The sequence below is a fragment of the Silene latifolia genome, chromosome 10 (assembly GCF_048544455.1).
Source record: "Silene latifolia isolate original U9 population chromosome 10, ASM4854445v1, whole genome shotgun sequence".
Classification (NCBI taxonomy): Eukaryota; Viridiplantae; Streptophyta; class Magnoliopsida; order Caryophyllales; family Caryophyllaceae; genus Silene; species Silene latifolia.
In genome coordinates, this window is record NC_133535.1 from 143,634,095 (window position 1) to 143,653,349 (window position 19,255).

General features: G+C 39.2%; 3 protein-coding genes across 3 annotated transcripts; all 3 read right to left on the reverse strand.

Annotated features, from left to right (window-relative positions):
* Nucleotides 1-1,884: 1,884 nt before the first annotated feature.
* LOC141608393 (uncharacterized) lies at nucleotides 1,885-2,774 on the reverse strand. Its single transcript, XM_074427751.1, has 2 exons — nucleotides 2,559-2,774; nucleotides 1,885-2,457 (listed from the first exon to the last, which is right to left on the reverse strand). Exons 1-2 carry the CDS (start codon nucleotides 2,772-2,774, stop codon nucleotides 1,885-1,887), a joined length of 789 nt encoding a protein of 262 aa, XP_074283852.1.
* Nucleotides 2,775-7,987: 5,213 nt separating this feature from the next.
* LOC141606132 (putative pre-mRNA-splicing factor ATP-dependent RNA helicase DEAH5) lies at nucleotides 7,988-10,601 on the reverse strand. The gene has a single exon (XM_074425151.1). It carries the CDS (start codon nucleotides 10,520-10,522, stop codon nucleotides 7,988-7,990), a length of 2,535 nt encoding a protein of 844 aa, XP_074281252.1. The 5' UTR covers nucleotides 10,523-10,601.
* Nucleotides 10,602-11,969: 1,368 nt separating this feature from the next.
* Nucleotides 11,970-19,111, reverse strand: LOC141606133 (leucine aminopeptidase 1-like). The gene is made up of 10 exons (XM_074425152.1): nucleotides 18,794-19,111; nucleotides 17,592-17,994; nucleotides 17,211-17,405; nucleotides 16,871-17,096; nucleotides 15,827-15,953; nucleotides 15,006-15,101; nucleotides 14,075-14,152; nucleotides 13,797-13,857; nucleotides 13,273-13,460; nucleotides 11,970-12,364 (listed from the first exon to the last, which is right to left on the reverse strand). Exons 1-10 carry the CDS (start codon nucleotides 19,007-19,009, stop codon nucleotides 12,233-12,235), a joined length of 1,722 nt encoding a protein of 573 aa, XP_074281253.1. The 5' UTR covers nucleotides 19,010-19,111; the 3' UTR covers nucleotides 11,970-12,232.
* Between the last annotated feature and the right edge of the window lie 144 nt (nucleotides 19,112-19,255).

Genomic DNA, 19,255 nt, shown 5'->3' on the forward strand with positions numbered 1-19,255 from the left:
ATTAGTTTGCTATTACACGGGGAATAGCTACCCCAAAAATATCCTCCCGTAGGAGAGGACGTAAGTCATGCGATGGAGAATCTAAGTACGAAATAACAGAACTAGCTCGCACTCCTTTATTTGCTAAGAAGTCCGCAACTCTGTTGGCTTCCCTATATGTGTGCTCCAACTTGACAGTCCAGTGATCTTCTTGAACCAGATCTTTGCATCTTTTGACAATAAATTTTAAGCCGTTACTGACTAGTTGCTCTTCATTGATCATATTAACACAAGGAGAATTGTCCATGTGTATTATCAGTCTCCGGATATTCAATGACTTAGCATGTTCAAGACCGACCAAGAGTGCCAAGAGCTCGGCTTTCATAGAAGAGCAATTACCACAGGAAAAGTAGAAAGCACTTACAAAGTTGCCCGTCTCGTCCCGAATTATCCCTCCTCCTCCGGCATCCCCTGGATTCCCCTTCGAAGCACCATCTGTGTTCAACAAGAACCATCCGTGGGGTGGTGGTAACCATCTGATAAATACCTCTGCCCTCGACGAACGAACAGGTGGAATAAAAATATCGTATCTATCGAAAGCTAACTTGCTAGTCTCGAACTGGGTGAGAAGGAAAGCTTGTGGGTCAATCGGATTGTCCCTATTACGGCCAAATACCACGTTATTCCGCCACCTCCATAGCCACCAACAGGTGATAGCGAAGACAACCGGCCAATTTGTATCATTAATGGTCACCTCATTACTAGCGCTCTTCGAAATCCAATCAACAAAAGGGGAGTTGTAGAATGAGTCATTGGCGGAATCGATACCAACTAAGCTCCAAATCTGTTTCGACACTGGGCACGACCTGAGAAGGTGTTCTGTTGTTTCGTCCGAGGCATCACATCTTGGACAGCTTGGGTCATCACCCATATTTCTTTTGACCCGATTAGCATTCACCATAATTCTTCCATGGGCCGCTAGCCATAAGAACATTTTAATTCGTTGTTGAACTGGTATACGCCAAATGGTTCGCCAAATAATCGGTTCAAGTATTGTGGTTGGATCATTACCTCGTAGGTATCCCAGTGCCGATTTGATAGTAAATTTCCCTGATGAAGTTCCTTGCCAATATAGAGTATCCTCCAAATCCGGATCGTTTATTAAAGATATCGAAGCTATTTTCTGAAGGATGTCTTGTGGTAAGAAATTAGCAAACTCATCCCAATTCCAACCCGTCTCCAGTGACCACATATCACTCACCGTGGCTCCGAGAATAGCCGGTGGAATTGGAGCTAGAACATGGTCACTAAGGCATATCCCGTCAACCCAGCTGTGATCCCAAAAAAGCGTCCTTCGACCGTTCCCCACAGCTGTAGCTGTGCCCCTAACTATGGTTTTGGCTTGAGATGAGATACCGGCCCAAACATTAGACATGTTTGGTTTAGCTTGGAAAATATCAATATCACACCTGTTATTGCAATACTTAGCCCTAAGAACACGGGACCAGAGGCTAGACGGTTCCGATAGAACTCTCCATCCCAGTTTTGTAAGGAAAGCTGCATTTGACTGTCTTGCCGAGGGTATCCCTATCCCTCCTAGGGATTTGGGTTTCTGAATCGTCTCCCAAGCTATCAAATGTATCGACTTTTTATTCTCATCCCCTCCCCATAGGAATCGCCGAGATTTCCGGTCTATCGAATCACACACTGATCTCGGTATCTTGGCGGTTTGCATGCTATAGTTGGCGAGAGTGGAAAGGGTTGATTGAACTAGGGTCGCTCTACCAGCAAGGGAGAGTCTCTTAGTGGACCACCCAACAAGGCGTTTATTAACCTTGTCTTCCAGATGAGAAAACGTGTTTCTCGTAACCCTACCGTCAATAGTCGGCATGCCTAAATAAGTGCCTAGGTCCTCCGTCTCCTCAAAACCGAGGCACTCACAAACTGACTCCCTCTTATCTTGGGCCGTATTTTTGGAAAAGAAGACCCTAGATTTCGCATCACTGATGGCCAATTGGCATCAACGTATTCCTTAAAAGATTCATGTGTTAACCAGCACGCTTGGAATCGAAATGGTCTATTCACTGCATTCAAGGGAGCGAAACCATTGGGTGCAATAAAGATAGGACAGTGATCAGACTGAATAGCTGGTAGGTGTTTGGTCATAGCATCTTCGAATAAGGCTCCCCAATCTGCATTGCAAAGCGCTCTATCTAACCTCGCACTTTTACGTGTCTCAACCGAATTTCCACGAGCCCAAGTATGAGCTGAACCCGAGAAAGCAAGTTCGAGTAGTTCACAATTCTCAATCCAATTATTAAAATTTTCACATCTACGAGCCATATTAGAGTCCCCACCATGTCGTTTATTCAGAGATCTAGTTTCGTTGAAATCTCCAGCCAACATCCATGGACGATTGTTATTGCGTGCAAAGGTCTCCAATTCACTCCACAGATTGCGCCTATTAGAAGGGTCTCGCTAGCGTGAGATAGTGAGAAAAACCATGGCGATTCTCCATGACGCGAAATCTCTATGGTTATGAATTGTTGATGTTCAGTGACAGGGGTCACGGATACTACCTCAGTATTCCAGTAGAGCCAAATTCCTCCACTGAATCCTATAGCATTCACTCTCGATTGTCCCTTATATCCAAGGATCGAACCAAGTTTAATAGCATGATCTTCACCCATATGGGTTTCAACTAAAGCGAGCACAGTAGGTTTATAAGTTCGAACAACTTCTTTTATAGCGTTAATTTTTTCTTTCTTCCCTGTTCCTTGAACATTCCATACCATGAAACTGATATGGGGGAGGTTTGGTGTCAAGCTAGGAATTCGTGTATTCATATGATCAGGTAGATAATTGAGAGATGATAGATAGGCTCTACTTACGAGATTGAGGGTATTATCAATACTCCATGGTATCGATAACTCCATTGTTAGAGTCGAGGGACTGTTCGTCGCTTGCTGGATTTTGACCTCCATCATGGGACTCTCTGCTACCATAATCCCCAGGTATGGCGCAGCCATCTCTGGCCAAGTTGATATTCTCACATCCTGTGTTGGCGGAATTACCTCGATCTGGGGGTGCTGGGGGAGGCAACGCGGTTGGGGTAGGGGGCGGTCGAGATAAGAAAAGTATGGGTGAGGATTCATTAGTCTTCGAAAGAGTGCTGGTGCTAGGCAATAATGGTTGGCTTATCGAAACAGGGGATGATAGATTGGGGTTAGGGGAATTGGGAATTAAAACAGGGGAGGCAGGAATATTTGTGATATCTTTTAAAACGGTGGTGGATTGTTGTTGAATAATATGGTTAGATAAAATATTATTAGGGATTATATTATTGGATGTAGTAGTAGATTTTTTGGTAAATTTGGTAGGATTCTTAGTTGATTTAGCACTAGAAAGGAGTTGATTGGCTTGCTTATTAAAGGACGAGATCCTTTGCTTGATTTTAGGGATTTGAGGGATATTAGGAGTATTATTATTGTTTGGAATAACAGTATTAGGGGAAATATTGGAGGAAATATTGGGATTGATATTTTCCGAATTAGGCTCAAGGATACCAAATCTTGACCCGGAGGATTTCGAAGATTGACCGTAGTTGAATATTGATTTGCCGTTACTTGGAACTGGGTTTGGCTTAGCCACTGCTACTGGGGCTTTACGCCTGGGTGGTTTTTTAACGACCATCCAGTCCCCAAAATCATCTTTTTCCTCTGGACGAAGGCCGGCTTCTAGCGACCCCACTGGTGGAACTGAGTTTCCAGAATGGACACTATCAACCTCTGAAGAAGCATTTTGTTCAACATTCTTTGGACACCCCTCAGTAGAATGCCCTAGTTTACCGCAAGTAAAACAGATCATTTTCAGACCTTCATATTGAATGGGGTAAACCTTGCCATACAAACGAAACTTAGATAATAATGGCTTAGTAATATCCACTTCAACGCTTAACCTTGTGAATTGACCTCTTTGAGCCGTTGCCGTGTTGTTATCAATGCGAATAACATCACCTATCTTAGCTCCTATTTTTCTGAGAAAAGTTGCATTGAAATACTCGACTGGCAGGTTCGGTATCCGAATCCATGCCGTCAACTTAGTAATTTTGTCTTCTGCAGGAACGAAATTAGGTATCCATCGTCTGATTGTCAAATAGTGATCATCAATCATCCACGGACCTTGTGTCATTACAAAATCATAATCCTGCTTCGAGGAGAATCTAGCGACATAATATGATCCTGTGAGGTCAGTGAGTGTTAACTTTCCCTTAATCGACCATTTCGCTTGGAGTTTTCTCATAAGCGATAGGTAACCAATGTTTTTGTCAAACATTTTGATAATAAGGGAGTGTCGCCATGGCTTGCGGATGATTGCTTTCTCCTTCTTAGTGAGACATATTCGGGGGCAGAGCGCTTCATCTTCAGTATCACTCGTCTCGACGTCGTCATCCGATTCAAGATCAATTTCTTCAAGGGAAACATTTTCTATGGACTCTGCGGCTACGTCGAATCCTTGTACCATAGCCCTATAAGAGGAGATTTGTGTGTTAGGTTTTTGATGTGGTTGTGGAGGGTTGACAGAATGAACTGAATCTAAGGACATTGAATTATCAGGAATTTGGGCGTGGAAGGACTCAATGTGCATTGTTAAAATACATGGTTGTATTAACAATGCTTGTGTCACAACTGTAAGACTATGTTTATACTGTATATATTTTAGACGTTACGGTTAATATTCACCTTAATTAACATAATGCATTTATGTAGAATGTAGACATGTAGTAAATATTTCATTTGAGTACACTTTAAAATTTTGAAAAAAAAAAAACCAATAAATCCAATTTTCTAAAATTCTAACGTTAGTATCTATATATTCGATGACCTATATCCGACTTTTTAGATGACATTCTTCTCCCTTAGAGCATCCGTAAAGGTGAGGCTCCCCATATTTTCTCTTTCCTTTTCTTATTCGTCCACCTCATTTTCCACTAACTTTTCCATTTACCCTCCCCATTTCATAACTACATCTTTGTAACAATGGGGTTCCCCAATTCACACACAAAAATTTGGGAACCTCCCAAAAAATAACACAAATTGCCTTATTTTTTTTTTTGAGGACCTCCCCTAAAAACAGTGGAGCCTCAAATGTTGGGGAGCTTGATGCAACAATGAGGAGCCCCATATGAGGAAAGAGAGTGTATATGGGGAGCTCGATTTCCACCTTTGCGGATGCTCTTATACGCAACGGTGTAGCGTCTTTGTGTTTGTTATAATATGGTCTTGAGATCCAACAGATTTTTAGACTAATGGTATCTTCCTCATTAAATATACCAATTTTTTATAAATCTTGATTTTTTTGTTAGACTTGAGTCACGTTGTCAATACTTTTGTACATAAACTATCTATTTTGGGTTTCGTCTACCTTATTCTTAATTCTTTATGAAGCACCACTACATGATACAGTAAGTCTTGCTTTAGATGGTCAGAAATAAGACGGACCAAATGTTCTCATTTTTTTAATAGAATGTAATCATTTAATGACAAAATGTTATAACTAAAGTTATGACTTTTTACTCTGGAAATGATGGGAACATTTTATCAGAAAATAGTAACATTTTATCGTAAAATTGCTAAATTTGGTCCGTGTTATTTTAGACGGAAAATAGCCCGTCTGAAATAATAATTTGTGTACATGGTATTATAAAGTACTGTATATTAGAAACACCTTGTTATACATGCATCTAATGCATTAAAGGCTTTAAGCGCGGTGCTTTTGTTTTGGTGTGAACCATTGATTACCCAAGTATTAGTGAAATCACTAGAAGTGTAATATGAAAAGAAAAGAATATAGCGCATCAGATTAAGATTGATCTATAGCCCATCAACTTAGAATGTATGATCAATACTAATAGCAAACTTTGATTCATTTTTGTATGTGTTGCTATAAAACTGCATAGTCTTACTTCATTGTTGTGCCGATGATGGATAAAGAAGTGAGAAGTAAGAACCGACATGTAGAATTATAAATTAGCAATACAAATCGGTTAAAAAAATCTTAGATCTTTGCCCTATATCTAATTTGTGCTGATGAGCGCAACTACTAGGTACTATTTTCTCGAGTTGCTGAATAGCTTCCGCATCCAATCTTATATTGTCAAGCATGATTCAATATGGTTAAACTTGAAATAATATCTCCACTTAAGTACTTGGTACATTCTATTATATACCATGTTCATTTAACCCTCAAAATAATGATGCCTTAAAATTTCAAAGAGAAACGTATACGTTTTACATATAGGCAAAGCCGGAGGGAAACCATAATCATATCAAAGAGGAACAACATTCCTCACTGAGTTCAACAAAATAATATGGAGTGCTTCATACCCATCAACGTGGCCACATTGGCTTTTACCCATGCAATATTGTCCAGGATTAAATTCTGAAAAAAAAAGATAAACAAATTATTGAGACGAAGAGAGTAACAAATCAAAGATCAAATTCATTAGAGTATAAATATCGAAAATACTATACTTAAGTGGCCATTAATTATCTCTTGTAGTTTAGGTGAAGTAAACCGATCGAATACGTGAAAGGGAGGTCACAAAATAAAAACTCGCAAGATTGATACCGTGTAGTGAGAAACTAAAAACTCGAGTAAAACTTCGAAATAAAAAAGAAAAAAACATTAAAAGCAATAAATAAAAGAAGAATACTATCCTTTGTAGAACAATCAAAAGTTATGAATAAGGTGATGAGGAACTATATATGAAGCATTTGTTTAGTTGAGAAGTATAGTCGTATACAATACACGATAATATTTTTGGTTAGAAATTTAAGGATTTATATATTGGATGGAAAATTCAATCGACGGGGAAAAGTAAACGCTTAACAAAAGCAATTTAATGGATTTGTGAGCTATCAATACATAATTTTATGGCAAGATGAGGAGTTGAAGAGTGATGTAACCGTAAGTTAATAATTAATAGCCTTTTTATATAATTTATTGGTGGAGTAATTATCTGCTTTTTTATTGGCTACACTGAAAAACAAAGCTAGAAGCAACGACAGGCTAGGAAAAGGCTAATATGATAACGCCACGTCAAGCAATTTTAACCGCACGTGGCATTCCTTAATCAAACGTGTCATTTCATAATCCTACGTGGCTTTTCATAATCCTACGCGTGGCATTTATGAGTCATTTTAGCCTAGACTTTTAATAGTATTTTATAGATTTAAGCTTGCGCCTATAGGCACACAATCAAATATGGATTGTAATCGTGCCTTCGAGCACCTTAAACTCAGATTTGTGGTGCTCATTGCTTACAATATAATGATATTGTTTGCATAAAACTGTATCATCTTATAAATCATGCAGTATATGATCTCGGCCGACAGACACAGGTCGAGTTCTGTAAATCTGTAAACACGAAGGATTTCAGCCGACTTCCTAGTCACAGTAGTCCCTAATTAAAGTGCATTTGAAAGTTAAAACATAATCTATAATCCCAAATAATGACTTTCTATATAAATAAATTATCATACTACGATTCTTCTACCAATATCTTTCTCAAATTCAATTGCCAAGTATCCACTGTTGGAATTTGCAGTTGCATCAAACCAGAAATCGACTGAATGCATTCTCGACTGAATTGGGGAAAAGAAAAGTTGAAGAGTTGATTCAGATGCAGAGGCCTCTTTTCTTCAGCCTCATCTTAATATTAAGTCTGTCAAGCAGACTTGAGACCGCACTCCTATTACGCTCCCTACGCCACTGCTTACTGCTACTGAACAGTTTTTGCAGATACTCAAACTAAAACCACAGCTAGTTATGCAGTCAAAACTGAAACAAATTTGCAAGAAAAACAATTAATCTGAGGATCACAAACCTTTTGATGAATAAAAAAATCTCAATACAAAACTGAATATTCGGCCTTAATACAAAACTGTACTTACAATTAATATAGCATTTACAAAAGTGATTCAACAGAAACAAAAACAGCGTGTACTTAGCCACGCCTTTTGCTAAGGCGCCAAGAGTTAGGCTCATTAAACCTGTCATGAAGTGGCTCAATACGTTCTTGACGTTTGCGCTTGCTCATTTTCATCGGATCTGCCACTTTAAAACATCTTGGAGCTAATTCAACAAGCCACTTTGGATCAACAACAGTCACCTCGCGCATATACTCTCTCGTTGTCATCACAAGTTCATGATAGATGACCCACTCTGGTTGTCTATGAAACAATGCACTACTCGGATGAATGTAAACAGACTGATTCTCAATCAAAGTTCGGTATCCCTCTAGTGGGTCCTTCTTAGCTACATGAAAGAAAAACCCTGCACAAATCGCCATCCTTATTTTCGTAAAATTCTTCCCAGCACTCACAACATCCAATCCATACTTCGCCATAATAGTCAGGAGTTGTTTCCTGATATCTTGTGCCTTCTGCAACGACCGATACTGAATAAAATTTTCAAAGCACCATGATTTCGAGAAGTTGGTTGCTTTCCAGGACTTATACACAGTAAGCAACATAAGGTGATCGCCTTCTGGCTGGAAGAATTTGGCCTTCTTTTGGTCAGCCTGTGATTGCTTTTCCCTCGGCCTGTAGAATATATTTCCCGACTGAATCATTGAAATGACGGTCAGAATCTCGTCACTGCATCCAAGGTCGACACTGGCCAAAAGCATTTTTGACAGTGGCGGCTCCAAGGGAAATTCGGCCATCTTCCTACCCAATTTGGTCAAAAGACCCTCTTCATCCAAGGCCCCCAAGCTATACAACTGCTCCATAGCAGAAATAAGGGCTTGTGGTGCAGGTGGGTCCATAAAATCGAACGACAACAGATCATTAATTCCCATAGCCTTCATAGTCAGTGTAGTCATTCCAAGATTAATTCTCTGAATCTCAGGAATTGGGGTGGGGGCCATTTCATTTCGGAAGGCACTCTCAGTAAAAAGGCGATAGCATTTCCCTGGACCAGTACGACCAGCACGGCCTGCACGTTGCTTGGCTGATGCTTGAGAAATCGGAGTTATCACCAGAGAATCAAGACCTAATTTCGGGTTATACACATTTTGCTTAGCAAACCCGGGATCAACTACATAAAATATCCCATCAATTGTTAGGGAAGCTTCAGCAATATTAGTAGCCACAACGACTTTTCGTTTCCCAGGAGGAGCAGGATCAAATATCCTAGATTGCATATCACTAGGAAGCGCGCCGTAAGCAGGAAGAATAATCAGTTCAGGTACTTGATTATTACCAAGGGCTTTCATTTTCTGATAAAGATACTCACATGCATAATCGATTTCCTCTTGTCCGGTTAAAAACAGAAGAATATCACCTTCAGCTTCTAACAAGTGGATTTGCAATACAGTCTTCAAAGCCGCGTCACAGTAATCAGTCTCCGCCTCCTTGACATACAAAATCTCTACAGGAAATGTTCTACCAGGGATCGTAAATATTTGACAATTATAGAAAAATTCAGAAAATTTCTCCGCATTCAACGTGGCAGAAGTCACAATTAAACGAAGATCAGGTCTCCGTCTAACAAGCTGTTTTAAAAGCCCAAACAAGACATCAGTGTGTATAGTCCTCTCATGCGCTTCATCGAGCATTATAACAGAATACTGCGTAAGATTCTCGTCAATAAGAATCTCCCTAAGCAGCATACCATCTGTCATGTACTTAATCACAGTGTCACAACTCGTACAGTCTTCAAAGCGAATAGCATACCCAACTTCCTCACCAACCCGACAACCAAACTCATCTGCCACCCTCTTCGCAACAGACGTAGCAGCAACTCTACGAGGCTGAGTACACCCGATTTTACCCTTGGTAGTATAACCCGCTTCTGCAAGATACTGAGTCATTTGAGTTGTTTTCCCGGAACCAGTCTCACCAATCACAACCAGAACCTGATTATCATGTACAGCCTGCACTAACGATTTCTTCAGTTTATAAATCGGTAAACTTTCTCGCTGTTCTTGGATAGATAACCTCGATTTCTGCCCAAACGTCGGAGCATTACCATACGCTTCTTTCTTCCATTCAGGCATGTCATGTGCAGACAAACCAACGCCTCGCAACTCGTGTGCAAGACGCCTGTCTCCGGTTTCTGGCATTGGATCTTCCCATGGTCGATTAAGATCTTTCGGAATAGAATCAAGAATCGCTCTCTCCTGTTGCTGTCTGATTTCTCGCCTTTCTTTGCTCAAAGCAGGCGCCAACGCAGCAGCGCGACTCAAACAACCCTCGGGATTCTTGGAAATTCTGATAGGAGACATGTCTGCAGCGAAACGAGTTTGGCCTCGAAGAAAGAAAGGTTCCTCGTCATTTAACTCAATCTCAAGTTCTTCTTCAATGTCTTCTTGTTGATAAACCGTTTCGTCAGCTAGTCTTTCGTCGAAACTCGGAAGATCCTTGATACTCAGTACACCAGAAGCAATTAGCTGCTTGATTTCGAACATGTCTGCTGAATTCATACGCTTCAATGGTCTCTCATTATGCCTATATGATCTTACCTGCATCATTGTCATATATTTGTTCGATATACTATACTATTTGATTGAATTTTAACGGAAATTCTTGTGTAAGACCGTCTTATAATTTACGAACTTCGCAATTACTCAGCGTTAAGGTTGATGGTATGATTCTGGTAGACATGTAGGTAATAGGGGGGTATATATAACGGCATTACTCTAATCCGAGTAGAAATAGGAGGAATGAAGTAGATTAGGAAATAATTTAACGCGCCTACTTATTTTAGGAAAGAAACGATTACTTGTTGCCCACGTATTCTTCTTCAAGCTGCATGAATTTAAAAGTTAAATTAAATTGCATTTTTTTTTTTTGAGAACCGTTAAATTAAATTGCATTAGTCACTTTAGTTTATCCAATAATTGCTACGAAGTACAATTTACGGACGATAAAATTTATCTAATCACACCTCAAAAAAAGTTTTGGCCAAACTAATTGAAGTTTTGGGGGTAATTTCAAACTATTTGGGGATAATGGTTTTATACTTTTATATCAGCACTTTTTTTTTTATTTTTCTAAGTTTTAGATAAAGTCGCCACTTGAACCAGCGGCTTTACTCTGTTTCCTATCATCCAAGCAATACATTATATCTACTAGGAGAAGCCGCGACTTTGACCCGCGGCTATATTCCATGTCAACGTCACAAAAGTTTGAAACCAACGGTTCTGACACTGCGGAGGGGGTGAAGTCGCCAGTCAGATTGGCGGCTTTTCCCTTTATCTATTTCTAAAAGTTACCGTTATGTTAAAATTTGGAAATAAGGTAAAGCCGCTCGTTTAATTGATGGACTTTTCTAAAATAAGGAAAAAATAAAAATGTTGACTAGACTCATTGGACCCAAATAGTTTAAAACAAACCCCAAAATCCCAATTATTTTCCCTAAAACCCTCGCTAAGCCAAAGTCAAAACTCAACTTTAAGAGTGACTCCTCTTTGTAAGAGACTAAGAGTCAGTAAATTACTTTTTTTCTTCTTCAAACGAGCACACTATGTCGCGGATAAGAAATAAGAATCGAATCCCCAACTTTACGGTTAAAGTAAAAGAGTCCATATATTACTGTGAGACTATAGTAACAAGATAAATAAAGTCAAGGTTATAAATCTAGACACACAACTAATCCACTCGAACAATTTCAACATCATATTTTTACCAGTTAACAAAAGTCTTTTTTTTATGCGCTGCCCAAGTATAATGTGAAAGGTTCAACTTTTATTGCAAATTATTTTTGAATCAGTCATCACACGGGCAATCATTCTAGTAGATTAAATTTACATTAGGATGGATACAACTTACAAGGTTACAAGCTGTGTTCGAAGATGTAGAGAGCGACTGTTTGAACCTTCAACATTAGTAGAGCAAATGTGCCACTGGGGCTTAAAGGGCATAGAAAAATATATCTGACGAAGACGTAAACTGATTAATTGTACACCGAATGAGAGCTTTGGCTTGGCAAATAAAATTGAGCGGATGAGATTATATATGAGGCGGATTAAAGACTGAAATTTAAGCTTGCGCCTATAATCACACGATCAAACATTATTCATAATCTAAGCTTAGTTCTGGAAGAAATGAAACGTTCAAGAAAAGATAGATATCATCTCAAGTAACTTGAAAATTTCATGAACCAGAAGTCTAAGAGCTGGAATTAGCACTTCGTCACAACAAGGCATTACACCGGACTGGTTGGATGATCTATTTCAGCACATACATTACTCTGACGAATTTGTGAGAACCCACTCCACCAACGTTGATACACCAAATCCTGTTGCCGCGCGCTTCTTTTCATTCCAAACAGGACCCGCCATATCAATATGCATCCATTGAACTTTCTCGTCGACAAACTGCGATAAAGTTCATAAGGTCAAGTTTGGCAGTCAACAGAGATTACTCGACAGCGTAGAAATTGACCACATGAGACAAATTTGACATGCTCAACGTCTCAACTGTCAGAAACCGAGTGCTTCCCCCAACTTTTAGCCTACATATCTTGGTTAAGCAGTAGCAACTAGCAGTTCTTAGAAAAGAATAATACATTATGCAAACTGAAACCATGCCTTTGAACACCTTAAACTCTGATTTCAGGTACTCAACACTGGACTCATGATATAAAGAAATAGTTTGCATAAAACTGTATCGTCTTATGTATAGGAAATGAAATTTGGATTTAGTACAGAGAGTCCCCTCCTATGGTGAAGACTATGTAATGGCTTTCCAATTTCTAGGTCGAGAGGCTGAATAAGAATCATACATATGAAATTGGTGTTTTCATTGATCAAGAACATATGAACAATATAGTATTAGTGTGAAAAGAGTAGCAAATTATCAACATTAAGGGGGCGTTTGGTATATCCTAAATTTTCTTGATTGGTTACTCAAGAAAGGGAATACAATAGCCGCTACCCATTTTCACTACACCACCACGCCACCATCAACCAACACCAAGTTCACACCCACCTTCACCATTCATGACCTCCGGCGACACTGACGACTTCACCCCTGTCTCACAGCACAGCCATTCTAACCAAGCTGAAATCCCACCCCCAACTTCCATGAACACCACCCCAAAAACTTGAAAACCCCTCCATACCCACGAAACCCCCTCTCCCACCCTCGAAAACACCAGCCCCTGGGAAGTAAACACCACCAGCAGTAAGGGACGGTAAGAACATCCAGACTTCCAAAATGATTTACCAAACCATTGACCCACACTTCAACTATTAATGAAAAGACATGAAGATATGAATTTCACCTGTTTCAAAAATAATGCAGCAGTAATGGCACCACCTTGACGACCGCCAGTGTTAACCATATCAGCCACCCCTGATTTCATCGACTCCCAGTAACTATCTTCCATAGGCATCCTCCAAAGTTTCTCCCCGTTTGCTTCAGCGGCAACAGTAACCTCTTTTGCAAGCGCATCGTCGGGAGTGAAGATACCTGATAAAAAGAAGAAACATTAGGTAAGCAGAATGTGATTTGGAATGAACACCAACCATATAGAAATTGAAAAACTAAAAATCCCGCTTTTGTCGCTCTCAGTCTTCCGAATTTGAAAAAAATTGAGAGAAACCAGATATTTCTAATAAATATAACAAAAAGAAAAAGATGATAATTAATTTGCTCATATCATTAGCCCACATCGTGTATAAAAACTTGAATATTTCACTTTGACGTGTATTGTACTACAAGTAATTGTAATATTCTCCTCGAGAGCAAAACAAAAACCATATTCAATTCGGTATCCTCAACAAAAAGCATTAGAATGCAAATTACCAGCTATTGAAGGTCCCAAAGCAACTACACAGGCTCCGGTTAGTGTTGCCAAATCGATTATCTGCCACAGCAGGATCAACATCATTAGTAGAAGTAAGAATTAACTCAATAAAAAGGAATTGATCAGGCAGAAAAGAGTTAAATGACAAACATCATCACATGATGTAGGCCCACAAATTTTTAAGACAATGGCTAAACCCACCTATATACCAGGGAAAAGAAAAAGAAAAAAAGAGCAATTGAGCTATCACTTCTGGTATTGTTCTACAAAAATTTACCTTGTCGACGCCTTGGTTGCAAGCATATACTAAAGCATCTGCTAGAGTAAGTCTTCCTTCTGCATCTGTGTTGTTAACCTGAATTAAAAAAAAAAAAATTGACATCAGGACAGGCGGTAACTTTGAGAAAATGGGCAAAACAGTTTGCATCTATCCCTTCATTTTGTATATGGCGTCTCGTTTATAGTGTCTCTTTGTATATGGGCGTCTCGTTTATAGTGTCCCTTTGTATATGGGTGTCACTTTTACGGTTTATTTTGTATACGGACATCATCCCATGGTATCTTTTTGTAGATGAACACCACCTCTAAAATATTCATTTGTACATGGACTTTCTTGCTAAAACTTTTCTCCCTCTTTCAATTAGGTGAGAAAAACTTTCCATATTCAGAAATGAAAACAGTCAGATTTTTAGGTCTAACAGCATGAGGGGGAAATACAAAGGAAACCTCATTGCCGTCCTTAATTAAAATTAAAATAAACACGGAGGCCTAAGAGCAAAATGGCTTTTGAGATCATAGTTTTACACACAATTGTATTATCACCCTCTGCTTGTCGCCAGATTCTATATACAAAGGGCCCACTAGTCTCTGCTAATCGGAGATGAAACATGTTTATGCAGATTTTTTTAACATTACAAAAGTTGTGGGTTGAAAGTGGGACTACTATGTTGTTCTTATGCCACTATTATAAAGCTTTGTTTAACAATTGGTCCAAAAGCTCTGAACTTAAATGTTTGGAGTAACCATGTACACGACAACAAATACAAAAATTCATAGAACATAAAACTTAAACAACAAGAGACAATTTTATGGTGTAACTAACCAAGTGAGAACACAGAATAGACATCCGGGAGTAACACACCATTTACAAGACAAGGGGATGGCAATAAAGTACTGAAAAGATGATCTTGCTATGATGAGCACATTACCTCAATTGTCTTTCCATTCGAAGCAGTGACTACGTCTCCAGGTCTCATACCAGTCCCACTAATCATGTTTTCACATGCAGCGACAATGAAGTGAACCTGCACATACAGAAAAATTCCCTTTTATGACTCATGAGTGAACAATGCTGAGCTTTAAAATAAAAGATAAGTTGAAATCTCCAATGCAACTTAAGGTAAGAGATTCAGATTTCCCCAAGACCATGTGCAGCAAAATAACTAGAGGCACTACCTCCCTGCAAATATAGTCCATAGGTGAACACTAGACACTTGAGAATAGTCGTTCCCACTTTCCATGTACACCAGAAAATAGCCAAGAAAATACATTCTCAAAGTAACTTCCCATGACTTCTTTTCAAGCTTAAGAATCACATATCAAGAATTGATAATGGAAACCTTTCTTTTCAAGCTTAAGAATCACATATCAAGAATTGATAATGGAAACCTAATAAACCCGACTTCTTATACCAGTTAAACTCTGCCACGTGAGCATAAAACCAGGAGCAGACCTTAATTGAACCGGCCCAGGGGGAGGCTCTTCAGTTTTACGTAGAATATATATATTCACTCTATTTTAAAATATTTTGACTTATCTTCCATAAGACGCACCTTAGGCGCTTCAAGGCGTTTAGGCTAGTGCCTCACTAAGCACTAAGTCTAAACGAGATGACACGTTTTTCTAAACTAAACTGTAGTGTTAGGTAAAATTGTAGAAATATGACACGGCCATTCCTTGCATGATTCAACTCATTTTATCTAATTTAAGTAGAAAGCATGAAACTTGGAAATCATATATTAAAACTTGCCTCTACTCCAGCAGGTTTGATTTGGCCAATGGCTTTTGCTGCACCTAAAACTGCTGCAGAACCACCCATATCAAACTTCATTAGCTCAATAGAGCATCCAGGTCCAGTTTTGATGTTGTAACCTCCACTGCAGACAATTAAAAAGATATGTTAGGGAACATGCAAGATACGCTCAAATCCCAAGTGAACATATAGAGAACACATTGCTCAATATGGAAACACGGAAGCAAATAACCATTAGTAAAAAGAAACTGTTTGATGGATATCAGCAAGGAGAAAGCCAAAGAACTAGAATTCAAAGCATCAAAACTAGAGCTAGTAAACGGTAACCAGGACAAAATATGACACAAACTCCAAACAAAGTTAGCAGGTTTGGTTTAAGACAAATTTTATACAAAATGGTTTGTAGTCAGGTTGGCCTTGAATAAGCTAACCTAACTCGAATACAGATAACACATACTCCCTCCATATCATTCAGTAAGTTCAATTTGCTATTCTAAAGCAAGGAGAATTATGAGAAATGAGGCTAATTGAGCATAATAGAGGGAGTAAAGCTACATAAGCAATTTTGAGCCCAACCAAAACCAAAGGTGGGAAAAAGCAAAAATTACATAACTACACCTCCTTAGAATAAAAGTCAGAATGTTCCCTTTTTGGTGCAATCTCTATTTTTGACTTGGTTAAACATGTTAGATGGTGTCAATGAGTCCAAAAGTTAAGGTTCCCAATGGGTCCAAATGGAGCTGCTTGCAAATTGATTAGATGACAGGTTTTGTTACAAAAACAAAAAAAATGTGTCGCAGACCGCAGTGATTATGATGTCATGGTTTGTTTATGTTATGGGGTTGATGACCCATCTATAGGTTACACGAACCCAACCCTGACAGCCTGACACAAATAGATTTACTCCTCGGACCTAATCATATTAATCAGTTAGTAGTAAAATTAGACCTAACAAAGGTCTAATCAAATTTATTAAGTGTATACAATTGGACCTCACAGTAGATGATTAACGTACCCAAAACAAAATGCAACCTACATTACCTGTCAAATGTAAGGCCTTTTCCAACAAGAGCCAACTTGGCTTTTGCGGGTCCACCAAGAGGCTTATAGCATAGATGGATAAAATGGGGTGGATTTGCGGAAGCAGCAGCCACCGCGAGGTAGGAACCCATTCCTAATTCCTTGCACTCCTCAGCATTCAGAATCTTTGCAGAGAAAACATCACTGAACTGTGACGCAATATTGGAAGCCTCTTCAGCGAGTGCTCCTGAGGAATGAAGAAAACGGAACATGAAGCAGAGAGTTACAAACACTGGGAAATATATTTGCATAACTCATTTTCTTGACAAAGATAAAGGAAGGGAAGAACGGGTTTCCTCACCAGGAGTAAGAACATTGGCAGGTGCATTGACGAGCTCCCTCCCTAATATGATACCAGAACACACATGTTCAGCGTACTTGAGTCTTTTCTCCAATTCAGGCGCAGTCCCAAAACCGATGATATCCAAAGATTTCAGAGATGGCTTCTTTGATTCTGATTTAAACCTCAAGTCCTCATGCAAGCCAAGTATAGTACCTACAACGATAACAACAACGCCTTAGTCCCAAGATGATTTGGAGTTAGCTGGCATGATTTCTCACTCACTTTCTTGAAATATATTCCAAGTGTAGTACTTACATGATCAAATAATTTAAAAGGGCAAGGAAAGAGAAAGGCGGAATATATCATGGATAAAATGGGTTGAAACGGAAAAGGGAGTACCAGATGCAATAGCAGAAACAGTAGTCGACTTAGACTCGGGCAAGGCTGCAAGTACAACAGCAACATTAGATGCTTGAGCAGTCTTAGCAGCAGCGGCAACAGCTTCACCAAAACCACGGTAGGCTGCAATGGAAGGAGACTGACGGCCAAGACCAATCAACCCAATCCTCTTAGAACCAAAACCTGGAAGCCTAAGAATGGTCGACTGTCCAGGTTTGCCAGTGAAATCCTCTTCACTAGAGGCGTCTGCCAACAAACCTCCTAATTTCGAGTCCAGTGAATTCAATATCGCGTTTTCAAACTTCATATCCTTGTCTTTGCTCATGTCTTTCTCTGCTACGCCTACGGCTAGCAGATCACCTTTCCATTCCGACAAATCAACATCTTTCAACCCGAAACTAACCTGTTCAAATTCAATTCTGATCATCACACATTCACATTCGCAGAACATCGAATTCTAATGCTAACATATAAGTCAAAATCACTCATCAGCATTAAAAATTTTGAATTTCATTTTTGTAGTTAAACCTAATTCTACTATTAGTCCACCACTCCATCCCCTGAAAATATCCTTCAATCTAATCATAAATCCTGGTTCCACCAATGCACATTAATACTCATCAGTACTACCTACCTAATATAAAACGGCAGAAAGTTCAGACCTGGAAGATGATCAAACAAGATATGAACAATCAAAACTTGAAACTTCTAATTACATTCTTTCTAACTGTGAATCTAGTTTATTCAATATCGTGCTCTCGAATTTCAAATTTTTGTCCTTGCTCATGTCTTTCTCAAATCAACATCTTTCAACTCGAAACTCACCTGCTCAAATTCAATTCTAATCATCACACATTCACATTTAGTCGCAGGAAATCGAATTCAACTCCAATCATCACACATTCACAATTAATCACAGAACATCGAATTCTAATTCTAACATATAATTCAAAATCACGCATCAGCATTCAACATTTCGATCATAAACCCTGGTTTCGCCACTGTGCATTAAAACCGTACAAAGTGCAGACCTAGAAAATGATCAAACAAGATCTGAACAATCAAAACTTCAAACTTCTAAGATTATTTTTTCCTAATTTAATCTACTATTACTCCCTCCGTCTCAATCATTTATTTCGTTTACTAAGTTTAAATTCTGGATCCGCCACAGAATACAAAAAGAATAGAATAAGAAACCGAACCTTGATTGGGTCGAGAGTAGCGGGGTTAGTGAGACCGAGGTTGAAACCAGTAGAAGAGCGAGCCATAGTAGAAAGTGAGCGAGTAGAAGTAGTTTTAGTGGTGAGTTTGAGAGTAAAGGGAGAGGAAGACAGCACAGAAAGAGTAAGAAAAGGTATAGGACGTAACTTTGATAAGAACAAGGTTGATGACGAGATTGATGCAACTATGGCGGCCATCTCACCCCGCCACGCTTAACCTCTTTATATAAGAGAACGAGTTTAAGTCTTATCTATCCTTGCCTACCTCATGTCATTTCTATTCTATACGTTACTAGTACTGCTCTTGGCACGACTTAGAGCCTTTGTATGGGTAGCCAATCCCCAATCGTAGGGCCGTAATGGGTACCTTACAAGTGTTTATGAATGGGCTAGAGCCTAGAGGTGGAGAGGTGGACTACTGTGCAAGCCAGCCAGCCCGCCCCG

What these genes read in the sequence shown, in the direction of transcription:
- LOC141608393 (XM_074427751.1), bottom strand. Translation starts at nt 2,774, where the DNA reads ATGGTATGGAATGTTCAAGGAACAGGGAAGAAAGAAAAAATTAACGCT. An exon ending in GGCTCTACTGGAATACTGAG is followed by an intron (nt 2,458 to 2,558) that starts GTAGTATCCGTG and finishes ATCTCACGCTAG; the next exon opens with CGAGACCCTTCTAATAGGCG.
- LOC141606132 (XM_074425151.1), bottom strand. Translation starts at nt 10,522, where the DNA reads ATGACAATGATGCAGGTAAGATCATATAGGCATAATGAGAGACCATTG.
- LOC141606133 (XM_074425152.1), bottom strand. Translation starts at nt 19,009, where the DNA reads ATGGCCGCCATAGTTGCATCAATCTCGTCATCAACCTTGTTCTTATCA. An exon ending in AAAGGCCTTACATTTGACAG is followed by an intron (nt 15,954 to 16,870) that starts GTAATGTAGGTT and finishes AATTGTCTGCAG; the next exon opens with TGGAGGTTACAACATCAAAA. An exon ending in CTGCATTATTTTTGAAACAG is followed by an intron (nt 12,365 to 13,272) that starts GTGAAATTCATA and finishes ACTTTATCGCAG; the next exon opens with TTTGTCGACGAGAAAGTTCA.